The 22,332-nt window shown below is 54.1% G+C and overlaps 3 protein-coding genes across 5 annotated transcripts; 2 read left to right on the top strand and 1 right to left on the bottom strand.

Moving 5' to 3' along the window:
- Positions 1 to 511: 511 nt before the first annotated feature.
- rnf169 (ring finger protein 169) lies at positions 512 to 4,558 on the bottom strand. Of its 2 annotated transcripts, XR_015095631.1 has the most exons (7): positions 4,164 to 4,558; positions 3,601 to 3,704; positions 3,438 to 3,524; positions 3,092 to 3,192; positions 2,926 to 3,019; positions 1,285 to 2,358; positions 512 to 1,086 (listed from the first exon to the last, which is right to left on the bottom strand). XR_015095631.1 is itself a non-coding variant. In XM_086081337.1 (6 exons), exons 1-6 carry the CDS (start codon positions 4,444 to 4,446, stop codon positions 1,426 to 1,428), a joined length of 1,602 nt encoding a protein of 533 aa, XP_085937463.1. In that variant the 5' UTR covers positions 4,447 to 4,558; the 3' UTR covers positions 512 to 1,425. The 2 variants fall into 2 exon arrangements, 1 of the variants encoding a protein (XP_085937463.1); XM_086081337.1 differs by having other exon boundaries at positions 512 to 2,358.
- Positions 4,559 to 5,588: 1,030 nt separating this feature from the next.
- Positions 5,589 to 8,668, top strand: lipt2 (lipoyl(octanoyl) transferase 2). The gene is made up of 5 exons (XM_086081340.1): positions 5,589 to 5,681; positions 5,845 to 5,994; positions 7,264 to 7,572; positions 7,654 to 7,780; positions 7,842 to 8,668. Exons 3-5 carry the CDS (start codon positions 7,267 to 7,269, stop codon positions 8,120 to 8,122), a joined length of 714 nt encoding a protein of 237 aa, XP_085937466.1. The 5' UTR covers positions 5,589 to 5,681; positions 5,845 to 5,994; positions 7,264 to 7,266; the 3' UTR covers positions 8,123 to 8,668.
- Positions 8,669 to 8,812: 144 nt separating this feature from the next.
- dgkd (diacylglycerol kinase delta) lies at positions 8,813 to 22,099 on the top strand. Of its 2 annotated transcripts, XM_086081335.1 has the most exons (30): positions 8,813 to 9,108; positions 10,764 to 10,874; positions 10,951 to 11,031; positions 11,965 to 12,069; positions 12,216 to 12,348; positions 12,828 to 12,934; positions 13,026 to 13,151; positions 13,219 to 13,321; positions 14,262 to 14,424; positions 14,496 to 14,604; positions 14,684 to 14,823; positions 14,899 to 14,983; positions 15,606 to 15,700; positions 15,784 to 15,883; positions 15,953 to 16,205; positions 16,751 to 16,861; positions 17,458 to 17,571; positions 17,665 to 17,764; positions 18,305 to 18,415; positions 18,478 to 18,574; positions 18,671 to 18,778; positions 18,857 to 18,970; positions 19,434 to 19,568; positions 19,659 to 19,810; positions 19,896 to 20,007; positions 20,823 to 20,915; positions 20,995 to 21,105; positions 21,192 to 21,315; positions 21,389 to 21,519; positions 21,624 to 22,099. In XM_086081335.1, the coding sequence occupies exons 1-30, from the start codon at positions 8,971 to 8,973 to the stop codon at positions 21,711 to 21,713; spliced, it is 3,552 nt and encodes a 1,183-aa protein (XP_085937461.1). In that variant the 5' UTR covers positions 8,813 to 8,970; the 3' UTR covers positions 21,714 to 22,099. The 2 variants fall into 2 exon arrangements, with proteins under 2 accessions (XP_085937461.1, XP_085937462.1); XM_086081336.1 differs by lacking the exons at positions 8,813 to 9,108; positions 10,764 to 10,874 and having other exon boundaries at positions 11,010 to 11,031; positions 12,221 to 12,348.
- The last annotated feature ends 233 nt before the right edge of the window (positions 22,100 to 22,332 follow it).

The raw sequence follows: 22,332 nt of genomic DNA, 5'->3' as shown, positions 1-22,332 counted from the left end.
ACAAACAAGCTACGTCATCACATCACTTGACAAGTGTGGTGTCCCGCCCTTATGCTTCCTTACGAACATCATTTATCTTGTATCATAATGTTTAAGCATTTTTATATATATATAAAAAGTTAGAGAATGATCTTTAGGATTTTTTGAAGGAAACTCCGTCGGTGATTGTAAAGTTGATGACGTGATCGAGTACTACACACTTTTGTTCAGAGGGTGGCGATGTGCACCAAGAAATCCGCAAAAACCTGAAAGAAGACGAACCGCGACCAGTGCCGCCATAAACGTCCAATGCAGCCGCCACATTAGTCCGGTCCGGTATTCCGTTGGAACTTATTGTTTCCACCGTTTGGACAATTCCTTTTGGGCATCGTCTGGATCGTCGGACGTTTTCAAATACTTGAATTCAATTGTTGCCCGTTGCTTTTGACGGGGGGAAGCCTTGCCCTGAACAAGATGGCGGCGCCCTTGTTGACAAACACAACATTTATGAAACGCTGCTGCCGCTGGCCGATTGGTTTCAAGTTTTTATAAGGTTGTGTTGATCATTCGCGTGCGCGCTCATACAAAATGTCACAGTTTGATTTGGCACTGCAAAGTCTCTCTGCTACATCAAGCCAAAGACCGCTAGCTACTTTAGATGTGCATTATCATGACAATCATAAACGTCATCATTTGGAGTTGAAAGAACATTAAAGCTGGCATGTGTCAAGAAAAGAAGCCCTTCAGCAGGAGACCATCTCATGAGACAACCCCCCCCCCCCCCGAGCAAATGTACATTATACCGTCAATATGTACAGTATTTATAGCAAGTCATTTAAGTTACTCGTGTAAAAAGGAATGCAGAACACACTGAAACAAAGAAACATGGGATGAATTTGGGATGACATCATCAATATTTTAGCTTCAACTTGTATTTAAAAAAACAACATTTAGTGCAACCTGCAATTTTTGACTTTATGCAACCAAATGTCCTCAGGTGAGGAAAACAATTATTTCAAGCAGTGACTAGTCAGCCGATCCGCCTCACAGTTCAAATGTGGTGGCAGGTTCGAACCCTGGCTGCGACCTCCTGCGTCCATTCCAAACCTGACGGGAAGAAAATCTCAATTGTGCGAATGTGCAATGGTTGGAATGACGACGAGAAATCAAATGATGACAACTTGACAAGTGAATTTGTTGCAACGAATAGTGAAAGGCTTGCTTGGCTTCACCTTAAACAATGAGTTGACATGAAATCCAAAAATGCGTGCGTATGAACAATATTTGGTGTGACGGTTTACTTGCATTTTTCACGTTGCTTCCATGTTTGCGTTTTGTCAATGGAAAAGTCGAGTCTGGTTCTGGTTGGGGTGAGAGTGGAAAACATGTTGTGGAGTCGCATCACGGCTGGACTGACGCTGGCGTCCTAATATGTCACGGCGTCAGCTAGCGCTGCTTGTTGATGCGTCGCGAGCGTCGCAGGCCACGCCTCCTGCGGCTGTGATTGGCCATCCAGGAGCGCAGGAAATACTTGTCGGAGCGAGGTGCGCTCTCGCGCTCAAACTGTCTCTGCAGCTTGAGGGCCAGCGCCCGGTCTCTCCTCTCCTGGCGGACGGCGTCACAGACTTGGGGGTCGGCGGCGGCGGCGGCGGCGGCGGCGGCGTCCTGGTGTTTGGCCTTCCTGCTCCGCTTGGAGGCGGCCGATTCCTTGCGGGGTCCCAACGAGTCCTTTAGCTTGCACGACTGGAAGCCGGACTTGTGGGCACACGGGGAGAAGGAATGTCTGCGTCCAAACAGGGCCCCTACGCCGCCCCCCGACTCCAATTCGGACTTGCCGCGGAAGGCCAAGTCGCTGCCGCCGTAGCGGACGGCGGGCACGCGGATCTTGAGAGCCTGGCCGTCTGCGGCGGGAGGATCGAAGAGCAGCTTCCTCTTGTTGGAGCCGGCGGCGTCCTGCATCTCCTTGACGGGGCTGGTCAGGGTCCCCTTGGAGTCCACCTTGAAAGTCTGCCGGTCCAGCTCGATCTGCCGCCAGCGCTGCAGCACGGCGGGGCTGGCCTCGTAGCTGGTGGGCTTGTGCAGGCGCCACGTGAGGTTCCGGGGCGTGGACTTGACCACGGCGGGCTCAAGCAGGCGGCCGTCCGCCAGACGTTTGGGCGGCGTGCAGGGCGAGCACACGATGGGCTTGAAATGGTTGAGCTCCTCCGAGATGCTGTCGTTGCTCTCCGGGCTGACCGAGCGCTCGGGCGCCGCCGCCGCGGACGGGGCCCCGGCGCGCCAGGCCGGCCGCCGCTCGGGGCCGCTGACGGGCGCTGAGGCCGAGCGGCTGTTCTCGGACGACAGGAGGATTCCGGCCGTGAAGCTGTGAGCCGCCCCCGCCTGCAACGACAGGAAACGTTGTCGCCAGTTACGCGGAAGGAACGACGGCTGCCGGCAGGCGTTACGCTAATCCGTTAAAAGGTGCCGCCCAACGTTTTTCCGTGGCTGTTTATAAAGACGACGTTGAAAAGTGAGGCTGGAGGAAGACGAGGACAGCAGCCAACCGGAAACGAGCGTGAAAGCAGCCCGCCAATCAGGAGCAGGGTTTCGCACGGCTGAATTTGCATATGCATACAGTCTGGGACGACTTCTTTACGTTTAAACATTTGCAACGTTTGAAAAGGAAAACAAAACTTTATTGATGCAAATCAAACGTTTCTTCACATTGGCCTCGTTCCAAGTTGACTTGAGCAAATTTAGGATTTTCCTTTCAAAACGTCGTCAAAAACATGATCCAATCCATCAATCGGCGATTGAAAGATTTAAAAAAGTCACGACGAACTGATTACGCCACAGATGATAAAATTGTAACGAGCCTTTCAAATGCAAGTCATGTGAATTATTCGCGTCACATGACATCACGTGGCAAATGTCACATGACGTCCAAGTGCACCAGGCGAGCCGTACCGTGCGGTCGTCGGCGGCGGCGGCGGCGCCCTCCTTGGCTTTCCCTGCCGCGTTGTCGCTGGCCTCCGTGCAGCTGCGACTCCTCCGCGCGCCGCTGAGGAAGACGGGCACAGGTCAGAGGTCACGGCAAGCGTGAACCGAGCCGAGCGGGCGCAAGAGCGAGCACCTGCCGACGCCCGACGACGTCCGGCTCCTCCTGACGAACGCCGACAACCTCCTGACGCGTCTGGCCACGGGCTCCTCGTTCTCCGAGTCGGACAGGACACCCTGCGACGCACGCGTTTCTTGGTGACTAAACGCCGCTTGCGCCTTCGCAACCAACATTCCAAACATGCTGCCCACAACGCATTCCAGTTCACACGTTGGTTTCACTTCCAGTCGCGACAGGCGGCACATTCGCACAATGGAGCCGTTTTGCAACTTCATTCCCAACCAGGCGGCGCTCACTTGCCATTTGTGCAATTCGTACCCATTGGGGCGACATTCACAACATCAGCATTTGCCCAACGTACCCACTCGTCCCCGCGTTGGAGGTGGAGCCAGCTGCTCTCATCTTTGGGGAGAAGGCTCCTCCTCTTCGCGTCCTCGCGCTCATCCACCTCAAGGCGACACAAAAAGACATTCGGCCACAAAACCCCAAGAAAAGAAACAATCGGTGCTTTTCCTCGGGCTCACCTTGTGCTTCGCGTTAGGAACCGACGACGACGACGATGACGACGATGACGACGACGGCGGCCCCTCGGTCGACTTATGAAGCGCACTTGGACACACAAACACGTCTGACACACACACAGGCAGTGATTTGGACGAGACGGTGGAGCTCGACAGTTCCAGAAATATCCAATAGAAATTGCTTTGTGATGGTTTGCTTTTTGCAATCAGTCATCGATGTTTTTTGTGATGGGAAAGAAAAGTGAGCTAACTCTAACGCGGGCCACAAATGTGCTGCATTTTCACTACTTTGACAACTTTGTTCATATTTGTCACAGCAAAGTGACGATCACGTGTCCGATTGCTCTCACTTTGCAAAACCTCTTTGAAAGGTTCCACACGTGCCAGTCTGGTGATGTGGAGCACTAAATAGTCAAGACGACCAGAGTGAGTAATGAGTCAACTCCTCCTACTTGAAGCGGTTCGGGTCCCAACAAGTCCCGACAAGTCCAAGCGAGTGTCAACATGGCGGAGGAGCACGCGTGTGCGAATGTGTCAAGTGGAGCCAAGCGGCGTCCAACGCTCACCTGACCGACGAGTGCGGGGCTCCGTCTCGTCCGCGTCCGCGTCCGCGTCCGACCCGCCGCCGCCGCCGCCGCCTCTTCTTCTTCTTCGCTCGGCCTCTGCGCTCCGGCGTCCCCGGTTCGAGCAGGAGCGGCCACCTGCCGACGAGCGCGCGGGCCCGCGGCCGTCGAGCGCCGACGCGGTTCCGAGTCTCGGAGACGAGCGGGAGCCCACGGCGGCCGCCGCCGGCTTCTCCGCCGCCGCCGCCGCCTTTCCGGAACGTCGGCCAGTTCCCGCGGCCGCCATCTTCCCTGGTGACTGCTGAGTGCTGCTGCTCGGCGTTCTCGTTCAAAACAAACCCCGCCCTTCCACTACCATATTCAACACCAAAAAAATAAAAGAATACTAAAAAGCGCTACAAATTAATCTTTTATCATCATCTTTGTTTTATTTTTTGTTTTTTACATTTAAAACCACCAGGGCTCCTCTTTTGGATCGTTTTTGGCTGGTGTTTTGTTTTCTTGTCAAACGTATTTTTTTTCAATAAAGATTGTTTTAAAAAAAAACTTCGACCATAACATGGCGGGACCTTCAAAATAAAGGGTGTTTTTCCTGTTTATTCAAATAGCAAAAAATAAAATGCACTTTAAGTACAGAGCCCCTAAATGAACATATAGTTCAATTGTATGTTTCAATTTTTCTGTAAGCTTCATTTGTTAATAAAGAAAAAAAATGAACATATAGTTCTCTCTCTCTTTCTATTCTATTCTTTCCCCCCCACGGACTTCAGTTTGATATTTGCCTTGGTTTGAACCTTTGTCCTATTTATTTCAGTCTCATTAGGAACAAAAGTTACATAAAGAAGAAACGATCCACTTCAGCATTACGGTTTTAACTTTAAAATCAATTTGGGGAGGTGTGTGTCTTTTTGACAAAAGAAAATGTTTTGTATTTCTGTAAAAGTCATCCCATGACCTGCTCATTAACATACTCATAATTCTTGGGCGATTTTTTTGCACATAAAAATAGATTCTTGAAATCTAAACCAAACTTTTATGTTTTTCATAAAGAATTGTGTCCTTATTTTTAATCCTTGAAATGTATGAAGGAAAAAATGCAGTGAAATTGTGTAAATGAGGAGAGGAATTGAACTTTTTTCTCTTTCTTTTTCTTTCTTTTGTGTTGTTTTGGGAGTTTTCTAAACTTGTCTGTTACCTTTTCTATATCATGTTTAATAATGTTCAATGCCAATATGTTCTGAATATTTGAAGTTAAACGAATTAAAAAAATACAGAAATAAAAAATAAGACCGAACACACGCACACACACTGCATATGAATCATAACCCGAACTACTCCGATGGTGGGCACCAGGTGGCGCAGTGGTACCGTCACTTGCCTACGATGCAGGTTGGCGTGGGTTCCCTTCCCCGCCTCTTTGTGTGCGCGTGCGTGTGCGTGTGTTTGAGCGAGAGAGTGAGGAAAACAAGAAAACAAAAAAACAACTACTCCCATGGACTTCCGTCCGGTGACTTGTGACTAGTAGGCGTGAATCAGATTCACGCGTGTTAAGATGGAAGTAAAGCCTTTATCTCGTACATAATGGCAGCAACATTGTGTTTGATTTTATATAAATGTACTCAATAAAAAACTTTCTTTAAAGTGGTTTTCATCCGCAAAATGACGACATAAATGCACCGTTTAGGACAAACGCGTACACAACCTCCGTCCACTTGGTGACGCTGGTGGGCCTTGAAGCGTCTTTTCAATAAAGTCCATCGAAAGAGGAAGAAGATGAGGCGGAATATGGCGGCCTCCTAAAGTCGTCCGATGAGACTCGTTTGACAAGTTGGAGGTAGGACCATTCCATTCAAATGCTTCCATTCTAAACTTCACACGTATAATGCAGTAGCGTGAATTTGAAAAATAAATAAATATATATTTATATATATGTTTGGTCATTTAAGTGTATTTTGGTCACATTTTGAAGGTGGGACGCGGACAAGACGTCGCGCTTGCTTTTGTGTCAACAGGGGGCAGTGTTGCTTCTCTGTCGCTTGTACAAATGATGAGAACAACTCGTCCTACTTGAAATCATTCTGAAGAAAAGTCGTCATATTGATTGAAAAACTTTATCCAGCATTAACTGAAAATAATATGATGGCAAATATGTGAGTGTCAAAGTGGAAAGTGCACATCAGCAAGGATGTCGTTAATCGACCAGCCACAATTCAGTTCATTCAAATCTAAGCAAACGTTTTTGTAATCATATTTGCTCGCCGTAAAACTGTGCATGTTTTTGAAGTTGTGAAGAAAATAAGAGAACAAGTCATTATAATCTAAAGTGAATTTAACTCGGACTGGGTTTTAAAACTACAATCATGGATATTGAATGGAGTTTTCTTTTTTGAGCCATCGATAAAAGCATTGATTTTTTTAATATCTGAATTTTAAAGGCAGTGTTTTTGTTTGTTTTACCTTACGGTTATCTTGAAATGTACCGTTCACGTGAATTTAAGAGTATTTGTCTTGCATTTATGAAAGACCGGACTTTTTGCACTTGAAGACAATTCATGTTTTTCCTTTTATATTTACAACGATTGCATTAGAATGATGAAAATATTTCCATCTCATCCTGTCTGACGTCAACGTTTGTGTAACACTTCAGTGATGACAACACGTGTTACTTTGATTAATAAACAAAATCATTTATCCGCAACATTTGATTTGGAATTTCAGTTTGTGGAGTTGATAAAGAAAAATTGATGTTCCGTAATCAATATCAATGAAAGTGAATCGAATTGGAAAAAATCCAAATCCAACGGAACGGAACTCTTTTGAGAACGGTCAAATCGATACCGATCCCTAAAATGAACCCTCGTGATCATCGAAGAATCGTGCTTTGCTATTCTCCGATTTCTGTGGCTTGACTCCATTTGTTTTGCAAAGTCTGGAAAGCATTTTTCACATTTTCTAACGCATGTGATGGCGCAAATGCGAGCAGTGAGCGAATCCTCAGCAGCCGACGTGGGTCAATCTTGGCCACGCCATCGATTACCGGCAGATGAAAGCCCTGCGGGGCGGGCGGGCTGCGGCGGCGCTGACCTTTCGTTTCCTTTGGCAGGCCATGCGTCCGCTGGTGGAGGTGGTCCGTTTGGGCCTGCTGCCCTACCAGGAAGCGTTGCGCGTCCAACAGGCGTACGTCAAGCGCTGCCAGGCGGGCGGCGGCGAGCTCCACGCGCTGCTGCTGTGCCAGCACCCGCCCGTCTACACCACCGGCATCCGGCACAGGGGCCGCCCCCCCGCCGAGCTGGAGCGCCTGCGTCTGCTGGGGGCGCAGGTCCACAACGCCGACCGAGGAGGTCTCATCACCTTCCACGGCCCCGGGCAGCTCATCTGCTACCCGGTCCTGCACCTGGCCGCCTTCAAGAAGGTGCGTCCGCCCGCCGTCCGCCCGCCGCCGCACCAACGTTTGATCATCGGCAGTCACGGTTGTCGTCTTGTGCTTGTGCAGAGCGTTCGCTGGTACGTGTCCCAGCTGGAGCAGACGGCCATTTTGGCGTGCGGCAGCCTGGGCGTGGAGGCGTCCGCGTCCCCTCACACCGGCGTTTGGGTCGGAGACAACAAGATCTGCGCCATCGGTACGTTTGCCCGTGGCGGGATGCCGACGGCGCCGCGTTGACTTGCCCTTTGGCCTTTTAGGCATCCGCTGCTCCCGCCACGTGACGTCGCACGGCCTGGCCCTCAACTGCGACACGGACCTGGCGTGGTTCCGCCACATCGTCCCGTGCGGCCTGGAGGGCAAGGGCGTGACCTCGCTGAGCGCCGAGCTGCGGCGCCGCGTGGGCGTGGCCGCCGCCGTCCCGCACGTGCTGCGCGCCTTCGCCTGCAACTTGGGCTGCCGGCTGCTGGACGACGGCCGCCCGACGGTTGAGGCGGCCGCGGGTCACGCGCCGGCGTCGCCGTCGCAAATACACGTCTGAAAAAGGAGCCTTTGTCCTCATTTGAGGCGGGTTGGCGAGCTGGAGTCGATCCCGGGGCCGCCAGTCAAGCGGCGACCTTGCGGCGGGGGCTGAATTCATCTCGTAGCGAGACGACATTTTCATCTGGCTGTTGCCGGGTTCGGTCAGCGGTGGACTGGTCGCCAAAGTGGGTCGGCAGCAGGCGGGGCTGACCGATCCATTTTGCTCAAGTTTGCCAGCATGCGAACCGCAACTTTGTCTTTGCATTTACGACAAGTTGTTATCATTAGAAAATGCAGACAAAGTAAACACATTTCTAAATTCCGTTTTTACTTTTAAAAGACCGAATTTTGTGCACCAACCATATTAGCGCTTGCGAGTCAGGACTTCCAAATATGCAGGAAGTCTCTTGCTATTGTCGGTTCTGTGTCGTGAAGAAGAATATTTCCACGCGGCTTGTCGTCATCTCTGCTTTTCAAAAAAATTGTTGTTGACATAAGTCGAGGCTCTCGCTGGCTTGCGTCACGCCTTTGCACTGTTTAGACAATAAAAGCACAACTTTCAAAATAAAAACCCAGCGTATTTGACTTGGTGAATGTGGAGGGCGACGGATGTGGACCACGGACCGGACTGTGCCCGGGTCTGTTGCAAATCGTCCGACAATGCCCCCCCCCCCTCCAAAAAAAAATAACGCCCTGTGTGTGTAGTGTGTGTCCCCGTTCTCGGCCGCCGGGGGGCGCTCCCCTATTGCTCTGCCGGCGCGGGTGGTCTGCAGGCAGGCAGGCAAGGCAAGGCAAGGCAGGAACCCTCCGTCCGTCGGTCCGTCGGTCCGTACGGGGGAGACGACGCAGACCGGGGGGAGGTCCAGGATGGCGGCGGAGGGAGCGGCGGACTTTTTGGGCGTTCGCTGCCCGGATGAGTCGTCGGACAGCGATCCGGAGCAGGAACCGGGCACCCCGCAAAAGCTGATCCGGAAAGTGTCCACTTCCGGTCAGATCCGCAGCAAGGTAGGGGGCGACGCCAGACGACGAAGCCCGTCCGTCCGTCCGTCCGTCCGTCCGTCCCAAAACGGCTCCTTGTGCTCATTTGCAACGACGTTGCCCTGCAACTCATCCGATTGGGTGCGAGTGAGCGAGCGCTGCTCACGGCAAATGCGTCGCCATTTGCATCTTCCCCTCGCAAGTATGCAAGTAGCACTTGTTGCAGAACCAACAAAATCGTGCTCGCTCAGTTGCGTGGCTGCGAAGAGCAAATGTTGCCAGCATCGCATTTGTGGTCAATTGAAATCTTTTGCCTTCCGACGTGTTCGTCATTTTTGCGTGCAAACTTGCGACGACGCTTCAACTCCGACCCGAGCGAGCGAGTTCGCGGCCAGCCGGCAGGCCAGCCGGCAGGGCAGCCGGCAGCCGGCAGGCGGGCGGACGCAAGTGCAGCCACTCCATTCCTTTTTTGCGGTCCTGTTGTGCTAGTGGCCGCGGGTAAAAGGGGCGGAGCCACGTGCGGGTTGCCAGGCGGAGGCCCGAAGCACAGCCTCGGCCTTTCGTGCTGTGCTTCGGCCGTCCGACGTGAGCCGAAGGCGGGCGGGAGGTTGGACGCCGGCCGACGAGTCGACGGGAGCTGCTCGCCGTTTGCATCGCTGCTAACTCAGTCAGCAGCCCGAGTTGCTCAAGAAACTCATTTGGACTCTCGTTCTGCTTTGCTGGCAACGTGTTGAACATTTGCTTCCGAGACGGCAAAAGTTGGAATGGAAAACTGCTGCAAATCGCACTTGCTCGAACAAATCTCCGTTTTGGGGCCTCGTGTCCAAATCAACAAGATGACAAAAAGCCGTGACGTGTACATGAGGAGCAAATGGAAATGAAATTGGACCCTCGCCGACATGCGCCCGGGTCACTAATATGACGAATTTTGGGGCGATGACCCCCAAATGGAATTCAATCGGTGTTCGTTAATCGCAGATTTTCACCATCACTGATCGCAATCCTAACCATCAACGAATGTGAAAATATGAAAGCATACACAAATGTTGCCGCTTTTGGTTGAATATTCTTTGGCCAAATTCAGTTGCAACTTTTTGGATATTGAACATGTTCGTGCCGCGCATCGTTCACCGAAAGAGAAAAAAAATGGAAGCAGTCGATGAAGTGAGTGACGACAATCGATGATTTGGTCAGAAGAGAACAAACGCCGGCGCCGTTCACGCTCCAAAGGGCCGAGCGAGCGAGCAGGACAGGAATCGCGTGGCAAAACACATTTGACACTCTTGCATTCTTTTCACATCATAGCAAACATGGCCGACAAGCGATCGTTAACCATCAAGGTGGCGGGCGTCGATGAAATGGAACGCCGACGTCACGTAACCGCGAGCTCGGTCGACCAAAAGAATCGAAGAAACACAAGCGGTCAAGGTCATGTTGTGTCATGCTGCTTCTTGGCTCGGGTTTGAATCGGAATGTAATGAATGCGACTTTTGTTGCGGGAAGCAAAACGCTTGTGATTGGCCGTTAGCTGGCAAATGCACGATAAGCAAAGCAACGGCAGCTAAAAATAGAAGGCGGAGGCATCGCGGCCTGCGAAACGGCGAGTTTGCGTGCACGCCGGCCGCTCAGCTTGCGTGTCAGCTTGCGTGTCAACTTGCGAGCTGCTTTGCCGCCCACGTCAGACGGTGTTGAAGGAAGGAGACCTGATGAAGCAGACCAGTTCTTTCCAGCGCTGGAAGAGAAGATACTTCAAACTGAGGGGACGAACGCTTTACTACGCGCAGAACGCCAAGGTGAGCGCAAGACGTCCGTCCGTCCGTCCGTCCGTCCGCCATGTGCTGCTTTGTCACCTTGTCCTGGGCCCCGCAGTCCATCATCTTTGACGAAGTGGACTTGACCGACGCCAGCGTGGCCGAATCCAGCACCAAGAACGTCAACAACAGCTTCACGGTGAGTCTCGTCAGACCGCGGTCGGTGCCCGGGACCCGCTTTTTGCTCTTTTTGCTGGTTTGATGTGCGGAGCCGGCAGTCGGGAGCCAAAGGCCCCAAGAGACGCTTGTAGCAGATTTATCGGACCTTCCATGGGAAGTCCACAAGATCCAAGCGAAAGACAGAACCCGTCCGCTCCACAATGCAAACGGATCCAAACGGATCCAAAGCGCATTTGTGAGGGTCAAAAGTTCAAAGCAGAAAGTTGGCAACGACGTCAACACACATTTCAGCTCGGCGAACTTACGACCACAGACAAAATTCTTCTTCATCACAACAATGACGGATGCCCGTTTTGCTGACAAACGGCGGGAAACTTTGCTGCTTATCGGGTCAGAACCGGCAGATCTTGTCCGTGTGTTTGGGTGGCTTGAAAGCAGGCCCGCAGAACTTCAACTTTCACATTTGGTCCGTTGACCTCAGAAGGTCATCGAGCCAATTGATCAGTTGACGAGACGTCGACCTCCAGCTTCCAAAAGTGCAGTGGCGGTCTGCGGCCAGCGGGGGCACAAACCGGCGTACGTACGATCATCGCCACAAGTACGACAGACGGGTGCGAATGATTGCCGGCAATTGTAATTGTAAAGTTGAACATGCGGTCCAATTGGATTGAAGTGCCGCTTGATTTTGCTTGCTTGCTTTCCTCCTCCGATGGTCTGACAAGAAAATGAGCGCCGATCAGAAGAAAGTGGGCGTGAGTCACGTCACGGACCGGAGGAGCACAAACGCCGGCGGCGGGTCGGGAGGGAGACGCTTGTTTTCTTTTACTGAGCGTTTCTTTATCAGCCGTGTTTTTTCTTCTTTCTTTTCTTTTCTTGCAAACGCTCGGCCCGGTGCCGGTTGCCGGTTGCGAGTCTCCACGTTCATGTCATGTGCGTGCGTGCGTGCGTGCAGGTGATCACCCCGTGCCGGCGACTGATCCTGTGCGCAGACAACCGCAAGGAGATGGAGGAATGGATCTCGGCTTTGCGGAGCGTCCAGAACCGACAAAACTACGAGGTCAGCAAAACACAAGACGTGACGCGACGCGTTGTGACGTGACGCGACGTGTCGTAACGTGTCGTCACGACACGTGACACGTCGGCGCCGTGACGTGTCGTGTCGCGCCGTGACGTGCCGCGACGTGACGTGTGTGTGTGTTGCAGTCCAGCCAGTACAGCACGGAGCACTTCAGCGGGATGCACAACTGGTACGCGTGCTCGCACGCACGGCCGACATACTGCAACGTGTGCAGAGAAGCTCTTTCAGGAGTGACCTCGCACGGACTCTCCTGCGAAGGTATGAACACGCACGCACGCACGCACGCACGCACACACACTCCACGACTTCTTCTATTGGGGAGCCCAAAACGTCCCCAAGTCTCGGGACGCGGACACAATTGTCTTCTTTTTGGTCTCCAAATGGATGTGAAGCGGAAGTTGCCGTTGGAGGCTTTTTGGTGTCGGCCGCTGGGCTCTTCCGGGACCAGGCGGGCCGCCATCTTGGATTGCCGCCAAGAGATCTTTCTCACGTTCTTGTTGCTTTCCGCAAGTTGAGGTTGCGCACGTGCTTCATTTTGTCGTTGGGCAGACGCAAAGTCGGTCCAATTGGAGCCGAAGCAAACCCGGTGATTCAAATTCGGCTTCAGTTTTTGGCCCCAAAGAAGTCAAGCGTGTCCGCGTCCCAAAGGTTTACACACCTGAACGGGAAAACCCTAACGCAAGTCAATGTTGTCTTGTTGCGCGTGCGTGCGTGCGTGCGTGCGTGCGTGCGTGCAGTGTGCAAGTTCAAGGCTCACAAGCGTTGCGCGGTGCGAGCCACCAACAACTGCAAGTGGACAACGCTGGCGTCCATCGGGAAGGACATCATCGAGGACGAGGACGGGGTGAGTGGCGGCGAGCGGCGCCGCGCCGTGACGGAGGGCGGGGCCGTGACGGAGGGCGGAGCCGTGACGTCGGCTGCGTTGCGTCCGGCAGGTGTGGATGCCGCATCAGTGGCTGGAGGGGAACCTGCCCGTGTCGGCCAAGTGCGGCGCCTGCGACAAGACCTGCGGCAGCGTCCTGCGGCTGCAGGACTGGCGATGTCTCTGGTGCAAGGCCATGGTAAGAAGGTCGCCGGCCCAGACGCGCGCCCGCCCAGCCCGTATTAACGCCGGCGGCCGCTGCTCAGGTGCACTCGGGCTGCCGGGAGCATCTGTCCGTCAAGTGTCCGCTGGGCCAGTGCAAAGTGTCCGTCATCCCGCCCACCGCGCTCAACAGCATCGACTCGGACGGTGAGGACACTTGCAACATCGGGTTCGGTTCCGCCGCAAGCGCTTTCTTCTTCTACTTTTCTTGGCAATGTAGCGCGCGATGAGTTTGGGCCGAGCGCAGCCGCGGACGTTCGCTCGCCACCGAATGTGCAAATGTGCTTGCTTGATTGAAAGAACAAAACAAAGTTGTGCTGGTTGCTATCGCGCGTCCAACATTAGAGTGACCCGTCGGCACGACGCGACAAAGAGGCGCCGCCATGTGGCGCCGTGCCGTACGACCCGTTGTTACGATGGGCCAACAAATGAAAACAATTTGCTGATTTGGTCAAGGCGGCGCACTTTCACCTTCTCAACATGTCGCCATTGCCAGGATGTTTTTTGTATTTTGAAATCCATCCTCATTGTGCTGTGCTAGCCTGGCCCAGCTAGCGCTAGCGCTAGCGCTACGCTAGCCGGGCTTCCTTTTTTTCTCAGAGCCGCCAAACGCTCTGAAACAAGCGATTGCATTTGCGAGCTGAAACGTAAGCGCCCGCCTACGCAAGTTGTGGTCCAAGCCAGCAAAGTCCCAACCAAACGTTGACGCGTTCCCACTTCGATGGGAACATTTTCAAGTCGAGCGCCCGTCCAACGTCAGCCAGAACTTGGAGACGCTTGTGGTCGGTGCTGACGTGACAAGCAGAAGATTTTGGCAGTCAAAGCAAAATCTCGCTCGGGAGCCTCGCAGCGCCGACGTCGTCTCGCCACAAGCCGGTCACGTGTCAGGAAAGTTGCGTTTTCGCTTGAATGTCGTCGGAGCACCACCTAGTGGACAAAAGGCGCAAGGACGCCCTCCATCGTTTGATGGGGAACGAAAAGCGCGTTTGGCTTCATCTGCAAATTGGAAAGGAATGAACGGCGAGGAATGGCTGGAGTGCAAACGCCCTTGAACTTTTCCCGCTTGCTCCCGATTGGCTGACGGCAGGTTTCTGGAAGGCGTCGTGTCCTCCGTCCTGCACGAGTCCTCTCCTGGTCTTCGTCAACTCCAAGAGCGGCGACAACCAGGGCGTCAAGTTCCTGCGGCGCTTCAAGCAGCTGCTCAACCCGGCGCAGGTTTTCGATCTGATGAACGGAGGACCTCACTTGGGGTGAGACGGACGGCAAAGTCGGCGGCGAGCGGCGGCGAGCGTCCGGCTAACGTCTCGCTCTGTCGGGACAGGCTGCGTCTCTTCCACAAGTTCGACACCTTCCGGATCCTGGTGTGCGGAGGAGACGGCAGCGTGGGTTGGGTCCTGTCCGAGATCGACGCGCTGACGCTGCACAAACAGGTGAGCCCCGCCCCCCCGCCGCGTCCCGCCCCCCCGCCGCGTCCCGCCCGTGGCCGTCATCCTCACGCTGCCGTCATAGTGCCAGCTGGGGGTTCTGCCTCTGGGAACCGGCAACGACCTGGCCCGGGTCCTGGGCTGGGGGTCGGCCTGCGACGACGACACCCAACTACCTCAAATCCTGGAGAAACTGGAGCGGGCCAGCACCAAGATGCTGGACAGGTGATTGCGGCGGCGCGCTGGCGCTGCGCTGGCGCTGGCGGAGCGAGGAGCGCTTCTGACTTGTTGCGCTTGCAGGTGGAGCGTGATGGTGTACGAGAGCAAGTTTGCGCGGCAACACTCCGCCTCCTCCGCGGCCGAGGACTGCGCCGACGACTCGGAGGTGACGCATCGCCGTGTGACAAGACGGCCGCCATCTTTTATTTCACATTTCACGTTTCGCCGAAACGTCGCCTCGCTTGTGGCCGTTCGTTCCCATGCGGCGCTGACAACTTCAAAGCAAAGTTGTCAGCCAATCAGAGAAGGGCTTGTCTGAGCAGCAGACCGATCCAAATGGGCGCTTCGGGAGCAGATGAGCGCCAACGTTCCGTGACTCTTCCAGTCCGGCTGAGCTCGGAAGAGTCACGGAAAGGCGCACGTCTGTCCGTCCTCCCCCAAAAATCTTCTCCCAAAACAGCATCAGGATCATTTGCCAATATTGTCGATTGTAAATCTGCTTGACAGAACAATTGTCGCAAAAGATCTCGTGTGCTGACTTTTTCCATTTCCTCGCGTGACTCGCTGGCCGCCTTCCGCGCCGTCGGAGGCCAGCGAGTCACGTGACTCCACCCTGCCACCTGATTGGCCAAATGAGGACTTTGATCACGTGCTGCTACTTTGCAGCTAATCGATGGACCTTGCAAAAGGACAAAATGGCTACCCAGAAGGAAGTTTGAGGACAAAATGGGCGCTGACCTCGACCGCTTGCGTCATTTGAGCAAAAGTGACTTTGTGTGTGCGCGCAGGTGCAGCGCATCCTGACTTACGAGGACTCGGTAGCCGTTCACCTTTCCAAGATTCTGACGTCGGACCAACACTCGGTTGTCATTTCCTCCGCCAAGTAGGTCAACTTCCTGCTTCCTGTTTGTTTCTTTCCTGCTCGCGCCTCCAGCTTGACGTGCGTGCGTGCGTGCGTGCGCGCAGGGTCCTGTGCGAGACGGTGAAGGACTTTGCGGCGCGGGTGGGGAAGGCCTACGAGAAGAACACGGAACCTTCGCAGGAGTCTGACGTCATGGCCAAGAAGGTACGAGAGCGGGCGGGGGGGGGGCCCAGCCGACTTCCTGTTCCTGTTTGTTCCTGTTGCCGTTTGCAGTGCGGCCTCCTGAAGGAGAAGCTGGACCTCCTTCTGCGAACTCTGACCCAGGAGTCGGAGGCGTCCCGTCGGCCCGCCTCTCCCCTCCCCGCGGAGGACGGGAGCCCCCTGGCCTTCGTGCTGCCCCTCCTCCACGCTACGCCCGCCCCCGACTCGCCGGCGGCGGCCATCTTTAAGCCTCGTGAGCAGCTGATGCTTCGAGCCAACAGTCTGAAGAAAGTCATCCGGCAGATCATCGAACACGCCGAGAAAGGTCAGCGCCGCGTTGACCTTCCTCACACGCGCCTTTGCTCTGAATTCCCCCCCCCAAAAAAACCCGTTTTGCTCCGCCCCCACACTTGAATGACGACAAATAAGCAATGGTTTGATTATTGAGTCCTGGCTTCAAATGAAGTGTTTTGTGTTCAGAAAACTTTTGCTTTGACTTTGTAAAATATTTGTGGCAATTTTGTAACAATCGATGTTGCCTGACGACGTAGCGAGACGGACGGCGGTTGAAGTGGGAGTGGCCTCCCAATTGGAGTCGCGTGGCAGATTGCGCATTTCGTCAAGAAAAACAACAATCGTCCTTTAAAAACGTCTTTGCCAAGAACATTTTCATCATTTGAGTTTGATGGAATCCTTTTGGCGACGTTCCTTCCCCAAATTGCTCGCGCCCGAGTTGACTGCAAACGTGAGCTATAAAATGAAAGAAAGGTCAACATGAGCCAGCGGAACGTGAAAAGAGCGGAAAAGCCCGAGCGGGCGAGCGCAGGTGGAAGGCCCAATGAAAATCCGCCATCATGTTTTTGTTTGCAGCCGTGGACGAGCAGAACGCGCAGACGGCGTCCATCTTCTCGGCCGACGGCGGCCTGGCCCAGGACCAAGAGGACGACGACGGCGGCGGCGAACGGCGGCCGGCCGGCAGAGGTCCGATAGAGTTTTTGCACTTTGCGGTCCTTGGTTCCGACGGGGCTCGGATATGGGCAGCGACGCGGTCGGCCCCGGGTTCAAAGATGGCCCGCAGGCGTGACAACAAAGACAAGAAGGAGCTTCCGGCCACATAGCGGAAAAATGTGGGATCGACATTGAGTTGACATCTTTTGCAATCTGCTTTCAGGCAACAAAATGTCACCAAATTACAAAAACTACAATTGAAGGAAATCAAATCAAACTATTGGAACTGAAAATGGACTTGAACACGAGCAAAAATGTCTTTGGGCTTGATTTTTCCTGCGCTGGCACGCAAGCCAGATGTTTTGAGGCCGGCGGGACGCGTTCGCCGGCCGTCTGATGCGGACGGCGAACGCGTCCCCCGCTTCTAAGCGGGAGCGCATTTCGCTCGCTCACTCGCTCTTGAAATGAATTTTCATTTTGCACTTCAAATCCAAAATTTTGGAAAAGGAATCCAAACAGTCAGTCCAACTTTCATGTGGCGTTTATCGGGAAGCAAAAGTTGCCGACATGTCAACTTGTTTGCTTTTGCCCAAACGCTCGTTTGCTTCTTTTCACGTGCGCGCTGGCAGCCGGCAAGACGCCGTGCGAGAGGATGGCGAGTAAAGGCAGCTCCGTGTCACTTCCTGTCCCCGCGGCAAGTCCGGACAACATGCCCGTGCTCAACACCAAGATCCTCTATCCTGGTGAGATGCTCTGGCCTGCCCCGGCCTGCCCCGGCCGCTTGCCTCTTGCCGCTTGCCTCTTATGTGTGTGTGCGTGTGCGTGCGTGCGTGCAGGTCTGCGGGCGGGCGTGTCGTCGTCGCTGTCTCACAGTTCGGTCATCGGTCGACTGCTGCTCAACGGCGAGTCGCTCGCGTCGTGTGACCCCGACCACATGTAAGACAACTTGCTAGCTCCATGCTAATGCTAAGTCACCCCGGAAAAGGTGCTCTTTGCCTTTCAATCCATCAGTGATGGATTATTTGTCCTCTGCGAGGAGCTGATGTCTTCAACTTTTCAAACGAGAAAGATGAAGATTCGATTTTCCAGCAATGAGTCATGAAAAACATGAGAGACCCAGATGGGTTTTTTCGGGCCGATACCGATTCATCGTCATCGAGGAGGCCGATTTGGAGCCTCTTTGCAGTAAAAGTCCAATTGTGAAGTTTGTTGACATGTCAACAACTTTTCACATTTGCAAACCAAATGTTGACTTCAACAAGTACAAACGTTTCCAAAGAAGTGAAATGTTCAACGTTGCCTTGTTTTTGCTTCCATTTCAAGACTCAGCAAAATGTCAGCAAATCTTTTCCTGACGTTTCTCATCGGCTGTTACATTTTTGGGGGAAGGGCCGATGGCGATGTTTGTCCAAATGTCTCGACTTAGGAGTGAAGGGGCTTGTATCTCAAGGTGCGTGCGTGTGCGTGCGTGCGCAGGGAGCGCTACACGGAGAAGTGTGTGATGAACAACTACTTCGGCATCGGTCTGGACGCCAAAATTTCTCTGGACTTCAACAACAAGCGAGACGAGCACCCCGAGAAGTGCAGGTGAGAAGTGCAGGCGGGCTCACGCGTGTCGTGTGTCATGTGACGCGTGCGTGCGTGTGCAGGAGTCGCACCAAGAACATGATGTGGTACGGCGTTCTGGGAACCAAAGAGCTGCTGCACAGGACCTACAAGAACCTGGAGCAGAGAGTTCTGCTGGAGGTGAGACCCGAGCGAGCGGGCGAGCGAGCGCGCGCGGCGAGCCATCGATGGAGCGAGCTGATTGGCCGATGGCCGCGGTCTCCCGTGGTCTTGCAGTGCGACGGGCGAGCCATCCCCCTCCCCAGCCTGCAGGGCATCGCCGTCTTGAACATTCCCAGCTACGCCGGCGGGACCAACTTTTGGGGAGGAACCAAAGACGACGACGTGAGCGGGCAAAGCCGTCTCGCCTCTTTTTGTCCCGCCCGCCTGCCGCTCACCCGCCGTGCGTGCGTGCGATCACAGATCTTCACGGCGCCGTCTTTCGACGACAAAATTCTGGAGGTGGTGGCGGTGTTTGGCAGCATGCAGATGGCCGTCTCCAGGGTCATCAACCTGCAACACCACCGCATCGCGCAGGTGAGATGCTGGCCACGCCCACTTTTCGTGCGACTCGCTGCTCCCACGAAAAGACAAGAAAATGTTCCTCGGCCTGCTCCCACAATGTTGCTTATGTGGCCTCTTACGACTGGACGCTGGGCCCCTTTAGCTCCTCCCTCCCTCCATGTTGTTCTCAGTGATCATCATCAAGGTTGTCTCCATGGCAACGAGACCCCAAGCCCCGTTCCATCATCCCAGTTTCCTCCATTGGTTGTAAAGTCTGCATGCGTTTTGTATTTTTTTTTCTTCTTCTCTCTCCCTCCCCGCCCTCGTGTCTCCCCCCCCTCGTGTCTTCCCCCCCCCTCGTGTCTTCCCGCCCTCGTGTCTTCCCTTCTTAGGGACGTTTTCAGAGCGCACGTCTCCTTCTGTTGGTCCTTGTTTTTCCCCTTGAGCCCGTCAAGTGAAATGTTGCGGCCGTCAGTATCGTTGCGTTCCGTTCCAGTGTCGCACGGTGAAGATCGCCATCCTGGGGGACGAGGGCGTCCCGGTGCAGGTGGACGGCGAGGCCTGGATCCAGCCGCCGGGCTACATCAAGATCCTCCACAAGAACCGCAGCCAGACGCTCACCAGGGACCGCGTGAGTCCCCGTGGGTGGGGGCGGGGTCTGCCGGGGGCGGGGTCTGCCGGGGGCGGGGTCTGAGGCGCCGTGAGCGTTTGTGTGCGGCAGGCCTTCGAGAGCACGCTCAAGTCGTGGGAGGACAAACAAAAGTGCGACTTTCCCCGGGACCCGCCGCTCGGAAACCATCCCGAGACCCTCTCCGAGGAAGAAGCGGCGCTCGTACGGGACTTGGCGCAGGCGGCCGGAGTCCTCATCGGCAGGTGACCCACGCCTTCCTTTGGTTTTGTCCGCTCGCACGCACCCGTTTGTCCCTTCACGCGCTTGCCGGTGCTTTTTGTGTGTCAGCATCTGCCAGCTGGCGCAGAGTCACCGCAGCCTGGAACAAGAACTGGCGCACGCCGTCAACGCCAGCTCCAAGTCCATGGACCGCGTCTACACGCAGTCCGGCGCCATCGGGGTACTACAAACCACCCGCCATCTTCACAACGTTTCTTTTCACTCATGCGGGAATCACATTTACAAAAAGAAAAAAAAAGGGGGTTTCAAATTTCCATCTTAGATGAAAGCAACCAGATTGATTTCAGTGTACAAATATTGCAACTCTTGAAATCATAAATTAGCATTTTAAAAAGTAAAACTTGATCCGAAAATTACAGATGCAAAAAAATTCATGTAAAAAGATGAGGAGAAAAAAAAAGTCCTCCTCTGTCCGTCCGTCCATCTGTCCGAGTCTTCAAGATGACGTTGTGAATGTTCTGACATTTGAAGTCGGTGCCAATTCGTCATGCTTTTCCCCCGACACGATTAAGAAAATGTCGCAATCCGTATGAAAAGTGCCATCATACGGACTTGTTTTGTTTGTATGGTGAGTGCTGTTCCGCTTGACGTCCACTAGGTGGCAGAGCACGCAAGTGACGTGCTGGTCGATACTTGCAATGATCCAGACAGCAAGTTTGTTAGGCCAGCGTGAAAAACGGATTTGGGCTGCAAAGCGATGACTTGACGAGTCACTCGGAGCCTCCACATTTTTGGAGGCCCACAAAAGGTCAAAGGTTGCCCTACCGGTGACCTTAGGGCTCCGGTGCACATCCGGAGGGGGCGGGGCACTACAAAGGCTGTTTGGGGGAATCATTTCAACCTTTTCCCGTACGCATGTTCAGCTGCCCAAAAAGTCAAAAGAAGAATCCGTCCTTGGGTCGGGATCCGTCGTACGCGTCGCACTCGACTTCCTCTTGACAGCGTTTCAACAATCTCCGGCGTGTGTGCGTGTAGGCGGCCAGCTGCGACGCGGTGGTGGCCATGGTGAAGGACGTGAAAGCGTTGCTCAGCGAGACGGAGCTGCTCCTGGCAGGAAACATGTCCATGGTTGGTAACGCAAACGCGCACCTGAGCACAAGTGCCATCCCGCCGCGACTCAAAGCGCAGGCGTGTGCGTGTGCGGCAGGCGTTGGATGCGGCCCAACAGGAGCAGTTGAACGTGGCGCTGACTGCCGTGCGTCAACGCCTGTGCGGCCTGGCGGACATCAAGCAGGCCCCGGAGCCGCATGACCAACAGGTAACAAAAGTCGAGTGGCGCCGCCGTCCGGCCCGGCACTCGGCCGTCCGGCGCGGCACTCAACCGGCCGGCGCCTTTGTGTCCAGGGTCTGCTGGCCGCCGACTCGGCCAAGCTTGGTCGCGCCGCCAAGTTCCGGCTGGTCCCCAAGTTCAAAAAGGACAAAAACAACAAAGTCAAAGAGGCGTGCGCTTCTTCTCTCACTCTGCCGGGTAAGCCTTTCTGCCTTGGGCGGGCGGGCCGCGTGGCGCCCGCTTGGCCTCACGTCCTCTTTTGTGCCGCCAGTTGAGCGCTGGGGCACGGAGGAGGTGGGGGCCTGGCTGGACTTCCTGTGTCTGTCCGAGTACAAGGACATCTTTGGCCGGCACGACGTGCAAGGGAGCGAACTGCTGCACCTGGAGAGGCGAGACCTGAAGGTAGGTGTCAAGTGACGAGCGGCGTGCCGCCTGGCGTCAGCGCGCGCGCGCACGCGTGCACGTGGAGGTGAGCGACGTGTATGTGTGTGCGCGTGCGTGCACAGGACCTGGGCGTCAGCAAGGTGGGCCACATGAAGAGAATCCTTCAGGGCATCCGAGAGCTGAGCCGCAACAGCAGCGCCAGCGAGGCCTGAGCTCCGCCTCCCAAGACCAAGCCCCGCCCCCAGGCCAGCCTTCGGACGGGGATATGCAAACGAGCGCAGCTTCAAGTCAACGGGTCCCGTTTGCGTCCCGTTGCCGTCAACCTGCAAGACCGCGTCGCGACATGCCTGATGATGTCACTCATGTGCCTTCCTTGTCATGCGACCAATCAGCGTCGACTTCTTTTTAAACGTTATTTATAGTTGATCTCTCCTCCTCCTCCTTTTCGTCTTAACTTGGTGCAAGTTGCAGAGAAGAACATTCCAAAAATCGATCTTTACATTTCATGACCGCAAGTCAATTTGACTACAAATGTTGAAAAAGTATTTTGTTGAAGAAACATTTCATGTTTGTCTTATTAAAAGTCATTCACCTCAAATCTCGTTTGTAAATGTTTGGCTGTTCGGAGAAGCAAACTTGTTGTTTTTTGTACTGTGATGACCAACGTGAAAATACTGTCGCGCTTTAGCCTCAAGTATCCATTCAAAAACAACAACTTTGTTTTCATTTTTCAAATAAGCTACTTAGACTTTAGTGCTTCGATGAAGGATTTTACAAACAAGCAAAACATGAAAGTACAATCGAAAGGTTATTGCACATAAAAGCGACCTG

Source organism: Leptonotus elevatus, chromosome 7 (assembly GCF_054856555.1).
Source record: "Leptonotus elevatus isolate MCC_2025b chromosome 7, RoL_Lele_1.0, whole genome shotgun sequence".
Classification (NCBI taxonomy): domain Eukaryota; kingdom Metazoa; phylum Chordata; class Actinopteri; order Syngnathiformes; family Syngnathidae; genus Leptonotus; species Leptonotus elevatus.
Note: the sequence above shows the minus strand (reverse complement) of the source record. Positions and strands in the feature narration are given on the sequence as shown.